The sequence below is a fragment of the Melospiza georgiana genome, chromosome 4, assembly GCF_028018845.1.
Source record: "Melospiza georgiana isolate bMelGeo1 chromosome 4, bMelGeo1.pri, whole genome shotgun sequence".
NCBI lineage: Eukaryota > Metazoa > Chordata > Aves > Passeriformes > Passerellidae > Melospiza > Melospiza georgiana.
Window position 1 is genome coordinate 10,819,491 of NC_080433.1, and position 18,853 is coordinate 10,838,343.

General features: G+C 42.7%; 1 protein-coding gene across 1 annotated transcript in view; it reads right to left on the bottom strand.

The window, feature by feature from the left end:
• The window catches only part of CACNA1C (calcium voltage-gated channel subunit alpha1 C), a 409,374-nt gene that overhangs the window by 109,270 nt on the left and 281,251 nt on the right, over positions 1-18,853 (bottom strand). The window contains exon 10 of the mRNA XM_058021914.1: positions 5,145-5,235. Coding sequence (XP_057877897.1) covers positions 5,145-5,235 — 91 coding nt within the window. The remainder of the gene's footprint in view (positions 1-5,144; positions 5,236-18,853) is intronic.

Consider the following 18,853-nt stretch of genomic DNA (forward strand, 5'->3'; position numbering starts at 1 on the left):
GAGTCCTGCACAGCAGTAACCCCAGAGGCTCAGGGAAATTGCTCACTATTGGGAAGCTCTGGGTTTAAGAATATCCTGCAAACTGAGCCCCACTGCTCCTGGCTCTGGGTTTGTCCCACTGGTGCTGCTGCAGAGGAAATGTGTTTCTTTGTGCTCTGCACCAACACGTTATGAAAGCTGTGACACATCAAAATAAGATAAGTTCCACTCCCAAATGCTGTCCTTGAGGATAAAAGCTGCTGTGCCTACTGCAGGGCAGATGTCAGCCCAGTACAAGGCAATACCATGACAGGAATAGTATACTGTGGAAGTTGTGGGGTGCTTTTCAATGTCCTGTGGAAGCCTGCAAAACCATTTTCAAATTCAGATGCCTGATAAAGTGTATTTCCTTAGGAAATGAACTGTGCTGTGCCACAGCAGTACCATTGCCAGCAGAATTACACCAGAAATAATTATGAATTATGGGTTGGTTTTTGTTTTGTTATAGTTCTAAAATTCTTAGGTTAGTTTTAAAATTCTTAGAGTCCTGAAACTCCTGTTGGTTTGAAGGCTGGCATTACCCCAGACAGGACAGGTGACAGAGGCAGTTTCTATAGTATGGACACTAGAGAAATAAAAGCCTCTTTGAGACAATTTATCAGTAGGCATAGTTTGTGTTTGAGAGGTACTCTCCTGATCTCACATAGCATATGTCTCTGTGGAGCTGAGAAAGGCTGTCAGAGAAGATCTCCTTTTCCAAAAGGCACATTTGAGCCTGGCTTCTCAAGCAGATCTTTCTGTCAGTCACAGACCTAGCCTTTCAAAACTCTACAGATTTTAAAAGAACAGAAAGAATAGTGAGTAGTTCTAAGTTGCCTTCAATGAAAAAGCATTTTCTTTCAGTCTCCTGGGCATCTTTTTCCTTTTATCAGGAGTGCCATTTTGATGGCAAGCTCAGCCTGTAACTGTAGTGGTGGTGCTGGGGTGGTTAGACATCCTAGGCAGCCTGATGTCAATAAATAAAGAAATATATTGCCTTTGACTTGAAAGACCCACATTGCTTCAGTCATGTCTGCCCAGAGCAGCCTCTGCCCTCTGGGAGAGTGTGTTTATAGCAAGGCAGTGGGGATTCACAGCCACAGGGCGAGTTTAGAATGCTGGTAAAAACACTGAGACTCATCTGCAACAGGTGAAACTCAACAATTGAACAAAAATGTTGACTAACCATTCCAACTGCTCAAAAGTCCAGGCCTAATCTTCAACTAGAGCAAATCAGGATGACATAACTGTATGCTAGTATATTATTAATGCTAGTATATAAAAAAACCTAGGGCTTGATGAGGAACTTTTTTAAAAGCTCAACTGACTTCCCACATGAATTTTCACTGTTCTAAAACACTGGGCCAAATTCTGATTCTTAGGTTCCAATAAAAGAACACACTCATTCAAATAAATCCTTGCTTATGTTTTATATGTTCCAATAGGAATATTGACCTATGGGGGGTTTGAATGAGGATTCAGTAAAAAGAAGAGTATTTAGTATTCCTTGAAACAATGACAGCTGCTTTCTTTGCCTGCCTGAGTGTGTGATACAGTAATAAAGAAACCAGAAAGAATTCTAAGCCTCAGAATCAGAGGCAGGTCTGAGTTGGCCCATAACTAAGGAATTTCCAGATCCACAGTTTGAATCAAATATTTTACAAAAGCAGGCAGCATTGGCAAAATTTGTATCTCTCCAGAATTTCATAATCAGTGACACAGCCATTCATTTTCATGGAGGATGGAGCCTATCCATCTCTTAGAGATGAAAAGCAATCTGAGGGAGGCCTTGAGGATTCTCAACTGTCCTTGGGGAAGGACTAAACAAACCCTCCTCAATAACAGATTTTGATTTGCCTACTATACATCACCCATTTCTAGATGAAGTGAAAAGTGGCAAGGAAACTTTTTCTCTCTGAATTGTACATGTCCTGCTCTGCTGAAACTTTGGGCCCTGTTTTAACATTTAAAACATGAGAAGAAGAAATGAAATTCTGTTTTCCTGTAATTTTCTTATGTCTTTCCCCCTAAAATACATTGGACTTAGCCAAATCAGACTTCTCCTAATGCCAAATCAGGGTACTGCCATCCTCCCGTGAGCATGCTGGACTATTTTAAGTAAACTCCATTCTAAGCCATGATTACATTTAGAGCTGAGTTTAACTTCAGCCCTCCTGGCCACATTCCAGCTAAGATAATTATGTTTTGGTTGCCAAAATTCCCAATGCAGTTTCTGCACAAAGCAAGTTATCCCTCATAGAACCCCTTAAACACTTGTGCCTGTTGTTTTTAAACACCTGTCACATTCTACCCTGAAGGTGGCTGAACTCTAATGCTGTGAAAACAATCCCTGCATTTACAGTTCATAAAGTGCTTTAGGATCCTTTGGGATTAAGAACATTAAATGAATGCAAGCTGTAATATTAAAAATACATGAAACCTTAGAGTAGCTGCTGCCATTCTTTTTGGCACTGTGTCCAGATGTATGAGGGACTTTACTACTCTGACATATTCTGAAGAAGCAGCACAGCAAAGCAAAACCATCCAGGAGGTTCCTGGAAAGTGGCAATGACAGCTTTCTGACACAGGCTGTGGAGGTTCCCACAAGGAATGATGTGCTGCTCCACCTCATACTAACAAGCAGGGGAGGCCTTGTTGGAGATGTGAAGGTTTGGGTCAGCTTTGGCTGCCACTCTGGACCAGATGAGCCAGGGTGGTCCCTTCCAACCTGACCCATTCTGTGAACCATAACTGCAGAATAAAGAGGGTTCTCCAGAGTGGATCCAGCTGATGCTTCCAGAACAGTGCCAAGAGGACAAGCAGCTTGGTGGGGTGCCAAAGAAAGGGCTAAACTGCCCCAGTGCTGTGAAAACATCTAGCCTGGTTCCTGCAGGAAAGGGTCCATAATCTAAAAAACTCAGCAGATTCCCAACAGCAGGCAGGTGGAGGAAAGTGATCACAAATAATTTCGCTGGGGGCTTGTAAGTCACTGACTGACTCTTGAAGGAAAGCAGAGATTGAAATTACAACATATTCCACATACCACAACTTATAATGCAGATCACAGAATAACAAAGAATTAACTAAGATGAAAAAGATCTTTGAGATTACCAAGTCCAACCTCAGGCCTAACATCTCCTTGTCACTCAGACAGACCATGGCACTGAGTACCAGATCCAGTCTTTACTGAAACACCTCCAGGGATGGTCACTCCCTGCAGCCCATTCCAATGTCCAATCACCCTTTTTGTGAACTTGTTCCCAATGTCCAAACTAAACCTCCCCTGGCACAGCTTAAGGCTGTGTCATCATGTCCTGCTGCTGTTGCCTTGGAGAAGAGCCTGACCCCACCTGGCTCCTCCCTCCTTTCAGGTACCTGTGGCGTGATGAGGTCTGTCCTGAGCCTCCTCCTCTCCAGGCTGAGCACTCCCAGCTCCCTCAGCTGCTCCTTGCAGGATTTGTGTTCCAGGCCCCTCACCAGCCTCGCTGCCCTTCTCTGGACTCACTCCAGCCCCTCAGCATCGCTCCTGAGCTGAGGGGCCAGGGCTGGGCACAGCACTGGAGCTGTGCCCTCACCAGTGCTGAGGGCAGGGGCAGAATCACTGCCCTGCTCCTGCCCACACCATTCCTGAGCCAGGCCAGGAGCCATCATTGGCCTTCCTGCCCACCTGGGCACTCTGCTGGCTCATGTTCAGCTGCTGTCAGTCACAACCCAGGTCCCTTCCTGCCTGGCCACTGTCCAACCACTCTGTCCCCAGCCTGTAGTTTCCCAGACCCTCCTTTTGGCTTTTTAGGGATTGCTGTCACATTGTCCAGCTTCCAGTCATCTGGGACCTCATGGTGAGCCAGGACTGAGGATAAAAGATGGAGAGTGGCTTGGAGAGTTCTGCCAGCTCCCTCGTCACCCTAGGATGGATCCCATCTGGTTCATTCAAGAAACATCCAAGGGCTCAAGGTAGCTCCCAGGATAGGACAGAGCCTCAAAATACTCCAGCATGATACAAGCTATAGCACTGATATGTTTATGTGTCAAGGAAATTGGGAGGGAACTGCCCCACAGATAAAGTCCATTCTTGTTTAAATAATGCAAAAGGGAATAAAGGACTCCTCTTGCCTATACTTGCTCTCTGTGAGGCTAAAATGTACACCACATATTATGGCATTTCTTAACTGCTATCTCACATATTCTCAATCATCTCCACTAATTACAATGGTGTAATTTCAAGGAGGCATTAATCTCTCCTAATTGTTGTATTTCTTTATCACTTACAGTACCCTGTTCAGCATTTAAAGGGTGTAATTTGGTCTGCAGGATGGGAGTTACCCTCAATGTATTTCTATTACAAGACACTGTAAATTGTGCAACAATCTTTAGAAAAACTAAAATTGACCAGTCATTCCACTCTTCAGTCTACATATACTAGTTTTGAAAGACTATCACCAACGAGGAATTTTAAAGTAAGAACATTCTTATCCACCCGTTTCTCTTTTAGATATTATACAAAACCAGACCTGCTTATCCTGGGCACTCTGTTCCTTATTTACTTTTGTGAAAAACAAGAGGTTCTTCACTAATGTGCAGAGTGAGTTTACATCACAATTAAGATAAGAACCTGGATCAATAGATCTTCTTTGGCCTCTCCTTTCACCCCCTATGGGTTTTGCTCATCTTGAAAAGCCTGACACTTGCCTGGCTTTCCCCCCAGCTCAACCCAGCCCCTGACACATGATCTGTGTGTGAGTGTGACCACAGCACGCATAACTCTCCCGGGACTTTTCCTGGGGAAGGCAATGAGAAGCTCAGAGAAGAAGAGAAAACAATTCTTATCTCTATTCACTGCTCCTGTTGTTTTGCACATGTGGAATGTGTTATGGAGATTGTTTACCCAAAGTGATTTGTTAGTTAGATTCTGCTGAGGGTTGTTTGGATTGATTGGCCAGTTGGGTCAAAGTTGTGTCCTGTCACAGGTTTTTCTTTAGCATAGTGTCTCTTTAGTATGTAATTTAGTATAGTATTAGTGTAATATAGTATAGCTTAATGAAGGAATTGTTCATCCTCCTGAGTCATGGGGTCAGAGCACATTACTCCCATGCCAGGGCTCCTTGGGATGGTATCTGGGTACTCACGCCAGCCTCGCGCCGCAGTTCTCGCCTTCCATGTCCGCTCCGGGGACGTTGTCGGTGTTCACGGACTCGGTCTCGCTGGTGGGCATGCTCACTGCAAGAGTCAAAGGGAAGAAAAAGAGAGGGATGGCCATTAGAACCTGGCACACCTCCTAATGAGTGCATGACTGAAGGAGCTGGCTTCATGAAAGCACTCTCAGGTGCAGCTCCTGAGGATTAAACAATTTGCTGAGCAAGCCTAGTGCCTTCTTGTACAGAGCAGGTTGGGCAGGTAGACTTCAGGAGCATAAAAGTAACTCAAATGCTAAAGAAGAAGCAGCTGCTCTCCTTCTTTCAGAGTCAATTTCTGGAAATTTTATGAATGAGAACCACTTGAAAGTAAAAACCCAACAAGAAGCTTCTGCTTGATTCCATTGAGCATTAAAAAAAAAAGCCTTTTTACCTGCAGCAGCCCAACCACCTCACTGCCCTCCAAAATCTTTTATGCAATGATTAGAAGACAAATAAAAATTACCAGGATTGAGATACATGCAGATAAACAGCTTCTGTTAGCCTGATAGCAAATACCACATGAAGAATATTGATGGCTCATCTGTCACTTACTAACTATGAATGTGATTCAACCTCACACCTAGAAACTGGATCTAGAGGTATAAGAGCGAAATTCAGACTCTCTGACCCATTCAAGTATTACCAACAAAGGAGCCAATGAATATGGACTCTGGTGCAGCTTTATATTGAGTCTCACAGCTAAGGGCTGGACAGAACCTTCTAGGCTTTTACTGAAGTACCATGAAACAAACATCAAATGAAAGCAACCTTAGGTGTGAATCTCTCTCATCTAGATTCAAGAACCTGGTTTTAGTTCTTATCAAACCCCAAGATTTTATTTGCTTCTACAGACCAAAAAAATTCCCTCAAACCCACCATTTTCATTTCCCCAGTTGCCCACAGCTCCTCCAAGCTCCGATCCCTCTTTACACATAATCTTAAAGGCAGGAAAATGGACAGGATACAATATGTGTCCTGTTCCCTCCTCACCCATTTTGGAATACACAAAAAAAGGAGAAAATATTATACTTAAGATTGAATGATGGAGGAGTTAAGCAGATCTCCCAGGAGCCTGATAGAACTTCAGAACATGACCTGCATTAGCTTTTGGATACATATCTCAGATGAGGCTTGAGAGTATGTGCTCTTAGCTGTTGGAGAGATTTCTAACAGCCTGCAGGAATATGTAACTCAGTAGTAAGAATACGTCTATTTGTGGGTCATTGCTGCAAAATGAGTCAATGTGGAAGAAATTGGTTCTGCATTTCAATTGGGCAAATGTTCATGGGACCATGGTCTTCTTTCAGGGGCTAAAAAGACATCAGAAATGTTCTTTCTTTTAAAAATGTTCTGGGTTACAGCTTTGAAAGCATTATGGTAGAAATGTCCTTCAAAATGAGCTATCTTTCCTTCATCCTATCACAACAATTCACATACCTCCAACACACTTACTGGGAAATCTAAAATTCTTGTACTGCGTTCTCAGGACCACATGAAATAATGGACTCTCTAGCACTTTTGACAGAACTATGAAATATTGTACTCTAATGGTGCCTGATCCTTTATGAAGACAGGTGTTTTAATAATCTTGTCTATTTGGAAAGGTAAATTAAGGAATAAACTGAATTCATGTTCTGATATACATGAAACAGTCAAGTAAGCTATGAAAAAAACCCTAGCATTCAAAATTAATTTTTTTTGTCCAGAGTAAGTCCTGCAGGAATAAAACCAAAATGCTGATATTTCACAAGTCAGTTTGGAAGATGAGGTAAAACACTTTCAAGACATATTTGAGCTTATTTGCAAACGGAAAACTATTCTGAAGACATTAACATGAGATTGATTTGCAGAGCAGCTTATCCTGAGTGCATGAAGAGGACACTGCACAAGCAACAGACAAAGCCAGGCACTCACATGCAGGAGAACACAAATCTGATTTATAGGCCAGTCTGCACAGAGATATACAGACAGACACACAGACATGCAGCGTGGACACAGAGTGCAGTGGAACATTACCATGGCTTTCTGTGGAGTGACTAAACCAAGCAAACTTTCCTTTCTTCTCATCAGGCAAACCAGCTGGAGGGCTTCCTTTCACAGACAAGATGGTCAGTGTCAAGTACCAGGAACAAGACATCAACAGAGAACATGCAGCCAGTGACAGGCAAAAGACAAAAACAAGGAACTCAGCTTACACCTGATATCCACTTCTGTCTGAAAACTTCATCATGTGAGTTAAAAGTGCAAAATGCAAAACAAAGGTATACAGAGGTATGAAATATCACTAACAGATTGTCAGACCATAGCTCTCACTTGCTTTCTGTTCTTTTTATATCCAGTTCTTGAGAACGTGAACTTAATGAATTTAAGTTTACGGGTCATATCCCAGAGACATCTTAGAGTGTGCCCTGCACTTCCCTGACCTTACTGGTGCAGAAAGCCAAACTTAGTAAAGTGAGAGGTGCAGGGGTACGTGGGCTGAAGAGACGCCATGGATCACTTTGCTGGCACCACCTCACAGCATTTACACCTCACCTCATTACAGTGCACCGATGGAAAATGTTAAGGACAATCAAAAGTATTAGCATGGTATGAAGTATTAGAGGAATGATGGTTTAGAGGTTAAAGGTGAGGACAGAGGGGACATTAGGGCTGAGTTCCCCAATGCCATGTGCTCTCAGAATTACAATCACTTTACCTGGCACCTCACACCACCTTCATTCATATCACCAGGGCACAATCAGGTGTTCAGTGCTGCGAGGTTTATTCAGGCCAGTTAACAAAACCAGGAAATAGAAGATACTGCAGAAGAGTTGTGCATAAACTGGGGCTGAATATGAGAGGAAGTAGACCAAGTACAGCCCAGATGGCTTTCTTATCTGACTCAGTTCTCAGAGAAGCCAGACCCTGTGCCCACACCCTGGCTCCAGTCTAGAAGCAAGGCAGGCATTTTTTGCAGTCCGGGTAATTAATTACTGGAACCATGTACCAAGAATGCTGGTGGTAAATCCACCACAGGAATGTTTTAATCAGGAAGAGATGTTTTTCCAAATGGTGGGCTCAAGTCCAGACCAGAGTTGTGTTTAGGACCATGGCATACAGACAATGCTGTCTCAATGGCCATTTCCTCCCTGTAATTTTGGGAGTTGAGACAAAGGCAAAAAAATATGCAAAGGCTGATACAAATCATGGTGGCTTTGCTTACATGGGAATCTCCTTTTTTTAGATGCATCATTGTATCCATTACTCACTAGAGTTGATGAAATCTCCCATTAGCTACATATTCTCTAGGTAGCATAGATGGCAATTCTTTTAAAGGGAAACGAAACAATTTTATAAAGGCAGGCAAGTATCTCATGGTTTCAGCTGAGTGCAAATCATAAGGACCAATAGGTTTGATATTCTGTTTCCAGTTCCTTCTGAAGCCTTTGCACTTCTTACGCGTTGCCACAGTGTGGCTCATCACTGAACATAGACCTTTTCTCCTGGACTATCTAAACTCCAATTTCACATCACTTACATGGCATTCCTGCAGCAGTTAAAGCAGCAACAAAAGCTTCCTTAAAAACAAATCTGAAAAAATGCTTTGTGTTATGTTAATCCCAGCTCTGAGACCTAACAGACAGAGAAAAATAAGAGCAGAGTCTGCAGTCTGTGGCTGACTAGGCAGATGTGCAAGACCCTTTGAGAGCCTCTGTTCCATGTCACTGGCATCAAGCTCTGATACCAGCTCTGCTCTTGCACTAACATATGTCCCTCCCCCGATGAAATGCCCCATGGGCATGCAATGAATTATTGGATGGCAGGTTGCCAAAAGACAGCCAACCCTGAAACAGAAAGCTGGCACAAGCAAATACCCTTCTGTGCAGTCCTGAGATGATTTTTCCTTCACACACTTGGAGAACAATATTTGCTTCTCAGTTCAGAAAAATCATTTCCACTGTTGCATCTTGCATTTATGAAATTCTTGTCATCTTGGCAGTGGAAATAGTTTTAATATTCAGATTTATTTGCATGGATTATATAATGCTGTCACACTTCTTGCTGAATCTCACTTTAATACTGTGGCATTTTAAGACTCAGAGGCAATCATGCTTGGGCAAAGGGTGCCCAGTTCCAGAAACACAGACAAAACAATCTTTTCACAGATTTTAGTGGGACATGTTACTACATGACTTTGCAGATCTGGGCATTAACTATAAAACTGGATATATTGGAGGCTATTCACATTGTCTGACTTCCCCTCTCTGATTTAGCTGTTTGAGTTAGGCTACAGAGGCAGATAGAAACCACAGGTTTTCTGAATGCTGTGCTGATGTGTCCCTCAGCTGTATGGACTGGTTAAAGAAGACATTTAGTCTAGATCCTTGGGTTAGGCACCTGACTTGAAACAGTGGGACTATCCAGCAGTACTCATAGTGAAAGAGCCTTGAAGTGGGTTTTCAGATTTAAAAAAAGCCTACAATACATTTGATTGACTTGTATAATATGCTCCATCAGACTCAAATTTCTCCAGTATGCCAAAGTCTACTGGTAATTAATTACTTTGCAAAATATAGGTGTAAATAACCCTTTTTGCCCACACTGGCATTTGAGGTCAGAGAGACCTGAAGCCACTTGCCCATCCTTTCACTTAATTGTGTCACCTTGGCCATATGACCAAGCTTTTGTACATACCTGTTCAGTTTCTGTGCCAGGGGTTGTAATTCTGCAGTTGCCCTGCCAGCCTCTCTGGGAGGTGCAGATGACACACATCACACTAAGTGCTAAGTTCTAGAGTTATTACTGATGCTAATGTCTCCCAAGTGGGACTCTGCACAACTATAAAGCAAATCTAAAGAGCAAAGTAGTCCTGTGAGTTCTCCAGCTGGATTTAAGGTTTCTTTTCCCTTCAAGCACAACAAGAATAAATTGCAATACCAAGTCTGCTTCCTTTAACAGTATGTGCATCAAGTGAATGACTTTGTCTCTGGTAAAACCCTGCTTCCTGTGGTGCTTTTCATGCCCATCATTTCATGAATGAGTCTATGGGCAGAATATCAATTGACTCTTGTTTTTTGGGTGGAGAGCTCTCATTTTAATTAATATGTGAATATTGCCTAGCTTTCCTCTTCTGCCCATTTTGAAAATGCTGCAGTCATTCATCTTACTCATTAATTTAAATAAGATACAGCTTTCACTCTGCTCCATGCATGCAGTGCCTTGGGAACAATCAGTGGCTATGCTCTTAAATGCAAGCAGCATCCAGAAGGTAAATTGCAGAGGTAAGACATTAGTTTTCCATGGATGTCCTGATTTTGTCAGGAAAATATAGTAGATGTGACTGGGGAATTCTTCTGTGTTTTCTGCTTTCAAAAGGAGCTCTGTGACAGAAAAGTTTTTACAGGAGAAGAAAGGGAACTTGAATTATGTGTAGGATTTTGATGGTTGAATGCCTCCCAAACTTAGACAACGTGTCAATAAATCTAGCACAGTAAAAAATACGCAGAAAAATTGTGAAAATACTTAGAAAAGTATTTTCTAAGGGCTCAGAGACCAATACTCATAAAGGACAGTATTATACACTATATTACATTAAACACATGTAACATACACACTTTGCATAACCTGATTTTGGATGATGCACAGATGAATGCAGCAAGGAGAACGAGCTGGATTCACCCTCTCACTCAAGGTCAGAGAACACAAGGATAGCAACAGAGGCATGAACTAATTGCCAGTTGCATCCATTCAGTCAAACAGGAAAAGGCTTTTGGTAAAAACATCTTTCCATCCATGGAAGGCACCACAGCCCCTGTGCAGGGCCAGGACCTGTGATCACACCAAGCCAGGCTGGGCACTGGGCTGCAGCACAGAGGCTGGTGCAGTGTAACCCTGGTGTACTGAATGGAACAGCACAAAGCAGGAGCATTGCCAATACTGAGATGGAGTGTTATATCATCAAATGTTTCATTCATAGATAGATTATCTATTTTACAATATAAATTGCACAGTGTATATTTTATTCATAAATGCTTGTTTTAACTCATCCTTCTCCCCTTCCAGAGAGTCACCATATGCCCATACACATGTTGAGGGGATATAGCTATGGGCTACATAAATCTATATCTTACAGAAGTGGAAGAGGAGAGAGAGTGAAATGTATTAATTGTACAGGCCTGTGATTAACAGATCTGTCATTACCACATGCAGACTACTGCACACCTATAAATGCATTACCTTGCTACTAATTAATCTTCCTGGGACTTATTTTACTGTAACAAACTCCTCAGCTAGTTTGAACAGCTGCCATTTCCCTTCTTTTTATAGCAATATTGACAGTAATATGCTGGATTACATAAATATTTATTCATTACAGCCAGTGAGTGGAATGCACGTGCACAGAGGACCAAGTAATGGGCACAGTCAAACTGCTGTGACAGCCCTTGCCAGTGGCACACATGTTCTGTTCTGGGTTTGAAAGGAAGAACTTCAAGTCTCTTTGCATTTCCTGCCTGAAGGACAATGCTTTTCTTTGCATAACCTGTGGTATGTCAAAATATCTCGTAAGCACAGGGCATGGGACTCACCCAAAAGTAGACTTTGCAGAAAGGAGTCTCTCTGCTGAAAAGGGCAAAAGGGGCAGTGTCCCTGGATAACTGCTGTGCTGCTGAGAAAACACCTGAGTCTGCTGCAGGAGCCCATTCCATGCAGAGAATCTGCCTGCAAGGGCAATGCAAGCAACTCTCTCAGTCCCTGTGGCTGAAGGAGGACAGACTGGCTGGGTCACAGGGGGACAGAGGTGCTACCAGAACACACCTTGAAAGATGTCCCTCTCCTGAATCTGGATCCTCCTGTGACCTTCTAAACTGATTTTCCTGTCTGATAAATGACTTGCATCGTTTGCCTTGCTAGGAGCAACAATTAAGGTGCCAAAGTGCAAGACATCTATTTGCCAGGACATGGTTTATGGTGTTTCTTTTGCCAGTATAATACTTTTAGCAACCTCTCTTGTTCCCCACAGAATTCTGAAGCAGTTCAAGGATGGACAGACAAAATGAAGGAAAGGCAAAACTACTGAGGATCTATGACTCTTTCAACAACATTTTGTGAACAAATTACAACAGCCCATTTGAAAGAGTTCAACAAGTTTTCTCTCCCATTCTTTATGATTTTTAGTAGAGGAACTAGAACGGGCAGCAGAGCCATCAAATGCTCCTGAAACAACCCCACAAAATTATATGTGGGCACAAAAAGCAGGACCATCTCACTAGAAAAACAGAAGGATTCCATTATTGCAGGCTGGTCTTGCAGGCGCCTTGGAAATGGGGGCATGAGAGCTGCAAACCCTGCAGATAATGTGTTGGGAAGTGATACAAACATTGATCATGAGCAAAATAACTAATGGCAAAGGAAGTGCCCTGGAGACAGCAAAAACCACTAAAAAAAAACCACCCTGCTTTTTGTGCCTCTAATAATCATGAAGTTACTCATATTTCTCACTGGAATTGCTGTCAATGAAAATTGACAGCACACAGGTTTTAAGCAAAATGTAGTTTCAAAGCAGCCCATGTGCTGGGTTCTGCAACTGCAGCTCATTCTGCAGTTCCTGTTCATGGGGAACTTCTGCATCTGCCCACCTACACAAATATACACCTGCATGCTGGGGTGGTAACTCTGATTAGGGTCTCTACTTCAGCAGCAGCATCTTTGTTCCTGCAGAGCACAGCCCTGTGAATCCATCCTCCCTGCAGAGTCTGGGAGAAACAAAAAAATTATAGAAGCTCCTTCCAAGCTGATCTGCTTAGGTCATCAGAAACTCTCCAGGGAGTCTGGGTATCTGCTTCACACCTGGACTGCTAAGCTTCAAAGTGACTGAGATGCAGCTCTGGCTGTTTTATGACATTCCTGCCTGTCAAAAGCCATTTCAAGGTGGGTGATGCCTGAGAACTCAGTGAGTGGCCTACAATTTGTGATCTACAGCACATAAGAGGATAGGTGGGAACAGCAGGGACTGCTTGGGTGATGCAGTGGGTAGGAAATCATGTAGCTCACAATGGACATTTTCCCCAGAGGAAGCCTGCACAACCCTACACCCAGGGATCTTAGGCAGGAATTGTGCCAATGAGAAGGTGCATCTTCTCTGGTATAGAAGAAGGAAAGTATTATCCAGGAGGCTGGCTCTTGTTGGCAGACAAAACCAAACAAAAAACCCCCAAACCCCGAAAAAACAAACACCAAAACAAACCAAACCCAAAAACCCCAACAAAACAACAACCCCCCCAACCCCTCCCTCAAAAAAAAAAAAAAAAAAAAAAAAAAAAAAAAAAAAAACCAACCAAAAAACCCAAAGAAAAGTGAATGTGATGGGAAAACTAGGCTGTGTTATTTCAAAGGACAAGCAGGACAACTGAGTAGTGACTGGGACATAGGCAAAGAGATGGTAGGAAGGAAAAAGTGACTGAGAATTTTAATCTGAAATACCAATCTGCAAGCTGGAAGAGTTCAGTGTGCTCCCTGCATTTGGGAAAACCCAATTTAGGAGTAGTGTTTAAAATATTTAGGCATTAATCTTATGAAGAAAAAACAGCATCAAGGCCCTGTCCATCTGAACAGACAGTGCCTGACTGAGATGAGTGCTGAGCAAGTGGAGACATTTTCTAATAGCAGGATTCATGTGGGATGTGTGAGAAGGCTTATGGATGATGCTTTCCTTGATGGCAAACAATCAAGCAATTCAGTTCTCTGATCAACAGACACAGCAACACATACATTTAGAGATTTAGGTCTCTCCAGAGCCAGGGCTCTGTGAAAGCACCGACCCCTTGGTTGGTTCTTGTACCACACTGTACAGATTCAATCCAGCCTCATGACCTGAAATGGAGCTCACCTCTCCAGTTTTGAAGCCCTGCTCTGTTACATTTCTTCTGTGCCTAGTAAATAAAATGCTTTGGATTTTGTGTGCTGCTCCTGCATGTGGTGTTCTCTCAGACACTTTTGCTAACATATTGACTAGTCTGATACTAGACACCATAATCACAATATCATGAGTCAGAAGCACGAGACATGCTAGCTGGGCAGGCTGTGTGTTACTGTGCAGCCAGGAGAAAAGCAAAAATTGAAGTTAAAGAGCCTTGCCTCTGAAGTCAGCTTGTCAAACATATGATTAAAGCTTCCCTACCTTTTGAGCAAGGCATTGAGAATAGGCTAATTACCCAGAGCCAAACAAAGAGGCATTTTATAGTGGCCTTGAAATAATAGATTCCTGGTTTGCAAATACTTCCAGCATGCAGGAGAGTGAGGGACTGATAACAACAGCTTGAGTTAAGCTTCGTGTGGGCAGGTGTTATGCAAGCTGCCCTCACACAGCTGTGTTAAAACAAGTCACTCATGACCTGGCATAGCCCTGATATTCAGCTCCCGGTTCTTCCAACAGCCACATAATACACTTACATTTTGATCTGCACATCTGTGAGGATCCAGCAGCTCTGCCACTGCATCCTTGTTCTGATGCTTAACCCTTCTGCTACTTCAGACCAGGGATTTTAATGTAGCTGGTAACATCCTCACCCTGATCCAGAGGGCCCCCTATCCTTGGGTTCACTACAAGTCCTTTACAGTTTGAACCTAGGGTGATATGTCTGAGTGCAGCCCCTCCCCAAGTGGAAAAGGAGAAGAGAGATGCATCATGCTGTGGTTTGTGAATTTTTTAAATGAGAGTGAGGATGTGAGCAGCCCTTCAAACACCTGTGGGCACTAAACCTGAATTTGAATTTAGGCCTCAAGATAAGAAAGGCCAATTCTTTAATCTGTTGTCTTGTCTCCACAATCCTGCTAACTGAAGAGCTGCTGTCATCAGCAGGCAGACTCAGTCACAGCTATTTTCAGTTCAGTTCCTCAGTTGGAAACATTTTCCTTCCCCCGCCACCTCTCCAGGCTTGATGTTTTCTATGAGATAACTGGCATGGAGAGACCTGCTTTTCTCCCCAGCAGCAAACACAAGAGATACAGCAGAGATTTTTATCCCCCTAGCAGACTGCACTGAGTGGATAGCCAGCAAGCAGAAGGGAGCAGGCACAGAGTGAGGGTGTGACTGCTGCTCCCCTGGAGCCGTGCCTGCACCAGGGTCCTGCTGCAAGCTTCCCAAAGCACTAAGAAGGGCTGGGTGCCATTCACAGCTGTCAGCTCCCCTCAGCTGCTCAGCCCTGGCTGCCAGTTTGGTTACATGTGCGCCAGTTCAGCTGTGTAATGTCACCCAGACTCCCTGTGTCTGAGCTGTGCCTCAGATCTCCCATCAGGTACAGTTCATTGCTCAGCTCCACCGCACTGCCCATGCAACAGCAGGGTGTTCCAGCCCCACTTGTGTTTAAAACAAAATACTTTTATATTTGCCTTCTTCTGTGCTTGCTTGTGAATTGACTTAAGCAAGGGATGAGCTACTCAAGCTGCCTGGCAGTCAGGGCTGGGCAAGGTGGAGGAAATGAGATTTTCCCCAGGAGAGCTCTATTAACACACCTCCTGCATCCCTCAGTCTGTCCTGGGCTCTTCAGACTTCCTGCTCTGAGCCCTTCCCAAAGAGCTCTTGGTCTGGGCTTCAGTGTTTACCTCTCTGCACACGAATTTTCAAGTTATAAAATAAAATACATAAGGGAAGGCAAAGAGATAGGTCATGATGAATAAACACTTAGACAAGGAAGAAACAAAACATCATACCAGAACAATTTCTGTTACAGCTGGTTCCAACACACTCTTCTAAGACATTCAGCTTATAGGATCAGTATTGAAGGTTCTACTTGTACTAAACTTTTCCTACATGTCTTTGGACTAACCACACTCAATTGCCTTTTCTGAGGCACGGGATGACATTTTTGACACCTCATTTGGGATATTCCTTCCAACTATCACACTGCAAGAGTACAAGCCTCAGCTGCTATACTTGACCTGTCAGTGCACAATGAAGGTCTTGGGTATGATGAGGTGTCTAAATTGGCATTAGATTAATGTGTTTAGTCAGTTGAACCCCATCTTTACTAGTTTTGATTTCCTGTAAAAAGGAAATACATACAACATACTTTTAATTTCTGTATATACAGTGCCAGACACACTGTGGCTTTGATCTTGGCTGACATGACTGTAATAAAACTGGTTCTCATCCCCAGCAGTTGTTTCTAACTCAAAACACATGCTTCATGTCCCTCAGCTACTGTTCCTGAGCACCACAGCCCCTCTCCTGACAGCTCTTCATGCCACATCAAAACAATGCTCAGGATTTCAGCTATCAGTCCTGCTCAGCAGTGCTTTCTTCTCAGTGAAGAGGCTCTTGAGACTACATCTGCAATGGTGACTTACTTTAAATCACTGACTATGGGCCATTCTCACTGACTGCAGCAGGAACTGCCGAATACTCCATAGTTTTTAAAACCACTTTATAAGTGTCCTTGCAAAGATTTAAGAGCACACTTAAGGCATCTGCTTAAAAAATGAAGTAAGAAATGATCTTGCTCTATAAATATTCAGCTTGGGGGGTTGTGGCATTTCTTCCAAAACTTTTCTGTGGAGATGCTGGTACCAAATGCTTTCTATGCCTCTCTAACCATGGGAAGTAAAGCAATTCATCAGAAGGCATGGCAAAGGCAGCTTTCTCACAGAGTAATGTTCTTTCCTGAGGAGTAGAACCAGTGTCAATGGATTAATCTTGACAGCTTCAAGAAACACTTGCCAGCAGGGCAGATAGAGATAAAATTATTTGCACAAAAGTGTCTTTGCCAGCTATATAAACAATTGATTCCCTCTAAAGCCTTACCTTCAGAGATATTTCTATGTAACAAACTGGTACTATAAGAGAATTCCTACATCAACACAAGTCTCTCTTCTAGCAGGGAAAACAGAGGTGGTATCTCCCCAGTCAGTCTTTGCTAGGGAAATAGCTTTTATAGTGGACAAAGTCAATGCCCCATCAACATTAATGTCAGTCTCTCTGTGCTATAGCTGGTCACACACCACTGCTCCAGCAGCTCTCAGTATAAAATTCTTTGTGCTTCAGGGCACAAGAACCTGGGCAGGGAGGAACTGGAAGGACCTGTGAGTTGAACAAGACAAGCCAAATTCTCAGCTGCAAGAGAGCAAGAGCGCTGTAGATCACCATAAATTTTTTTTCAGTCTGGGAGCATATTATAGGAAGAGCTTTTTTCCCAAGATGTAAACTACAGTAACCTGGAAGCTCATCTAATTGCTGTAACCTTTGATGCCTGCAAGGAGCAAGAAGAAAAAAATCAGCCTGTGGGCAAAAATGAGCACAGTTTTGGAGTTTAGTCTCCATGCTGGTTTCCATTCTCCCATGCAGAAGTGGCACAGAGGTTTGGTGCTCATCCCAGTGACCCTCTGAGGATCAGATAATTATCTCAGAGCTGCTCACTCAATGAGCTGGCTGAAGGAGTCAGGCACACGCCTGAATGTAGCCCACCTTCCCAAAATGGAGGAATTTCCCTGCTTCCTAGAAACACTTTTCCCTCTTTACAAGTTTATATCAGGCCTTCTCATGCTCTGTTGGAACAAATTACTGCTGAATTATAGGTTGTTACATTGGCCACAGCTTTGTCCTGAATACCAGCAGCTTCTTCTTTTGCTCTCTGTTCAAACAAAGGGAACATTGTTTTCTCCACACCGTGCTTTGACAGAAAATGCAGGCTTGAGCTAAACTGCTTTAACATCTTGTTGGGTTAGGTGGGATTTACCTCCCTAGAAGTAATTTACTAGTAGAGAAGGCAGGGGAAGAAGGTTTCCAAATGGTTGCTTTCTTTTTGTTTATGTTCAAATTTTCCTTTGAGACAAAGAAAAACTGGGAAGTTGTGAAATCTACAGGACAATGAACCTAAAAGCTGCTTTTGCTAAAGGCTGGGTTATTAAATTATATTGCTAACAAAAACCAGAAAACCAGACCTTTGGAGTGAACCATCCATACATTCAGGGGAACAAAAAAACTCTTTTATTTCTTACAATGATTAGTATGATTACTGTGAATTACCAGAGAAGGAAAATAGTTCAAAACTACCCTGATGAAACTTGGAAATGCCTTATGTGATGCAATCCAGGATCAAAATTCTGCTCTTTCTGCTCTAGAGGGCAGAAAATGTTGTGAGAGCCTGTGCCACTGGCACTGTGGGGGTGATCATGAGAATATAATTTAGCTTTCCTGAGTCTTTTTTTTTCTTGGACAAAGGAGTCCAGAAAAATATTTCACTCCTCTCCAAATATCACCCTGCATACACATATTTCAAGAACCAATGTTTTAGCTGAATCATTTTAAAGCATAATTTAAACCCTCAAGTTTTAAATTTCACTTTGTTGAGAAGACTAACTTTTTTCCCCCAAGCATTTCCTCTTGGAAATGGAGAAAGACAAAACAATCAAGGATAAGGATCTACTGCTTCCATGTTTGTTCACTCACAATAAAAAAAAAAAAAAAAAGATGGCAACATATTAAGAGAGTCAGGAAGAAAATCTACTCTCAGTTTTGATTTTATTCCAATAGGAAAAAGTCAGATGTTGACATCATAGTTTTGTTGACATTGATGGAAAGGTGGAAGAGGAATCACCCTAAATGATCTTTTTCTTTGTTACTTATGCTGCACAGAAATTATAAAATGAAAATGATACTTGGAAATGGCAGCTTGACTTTCACC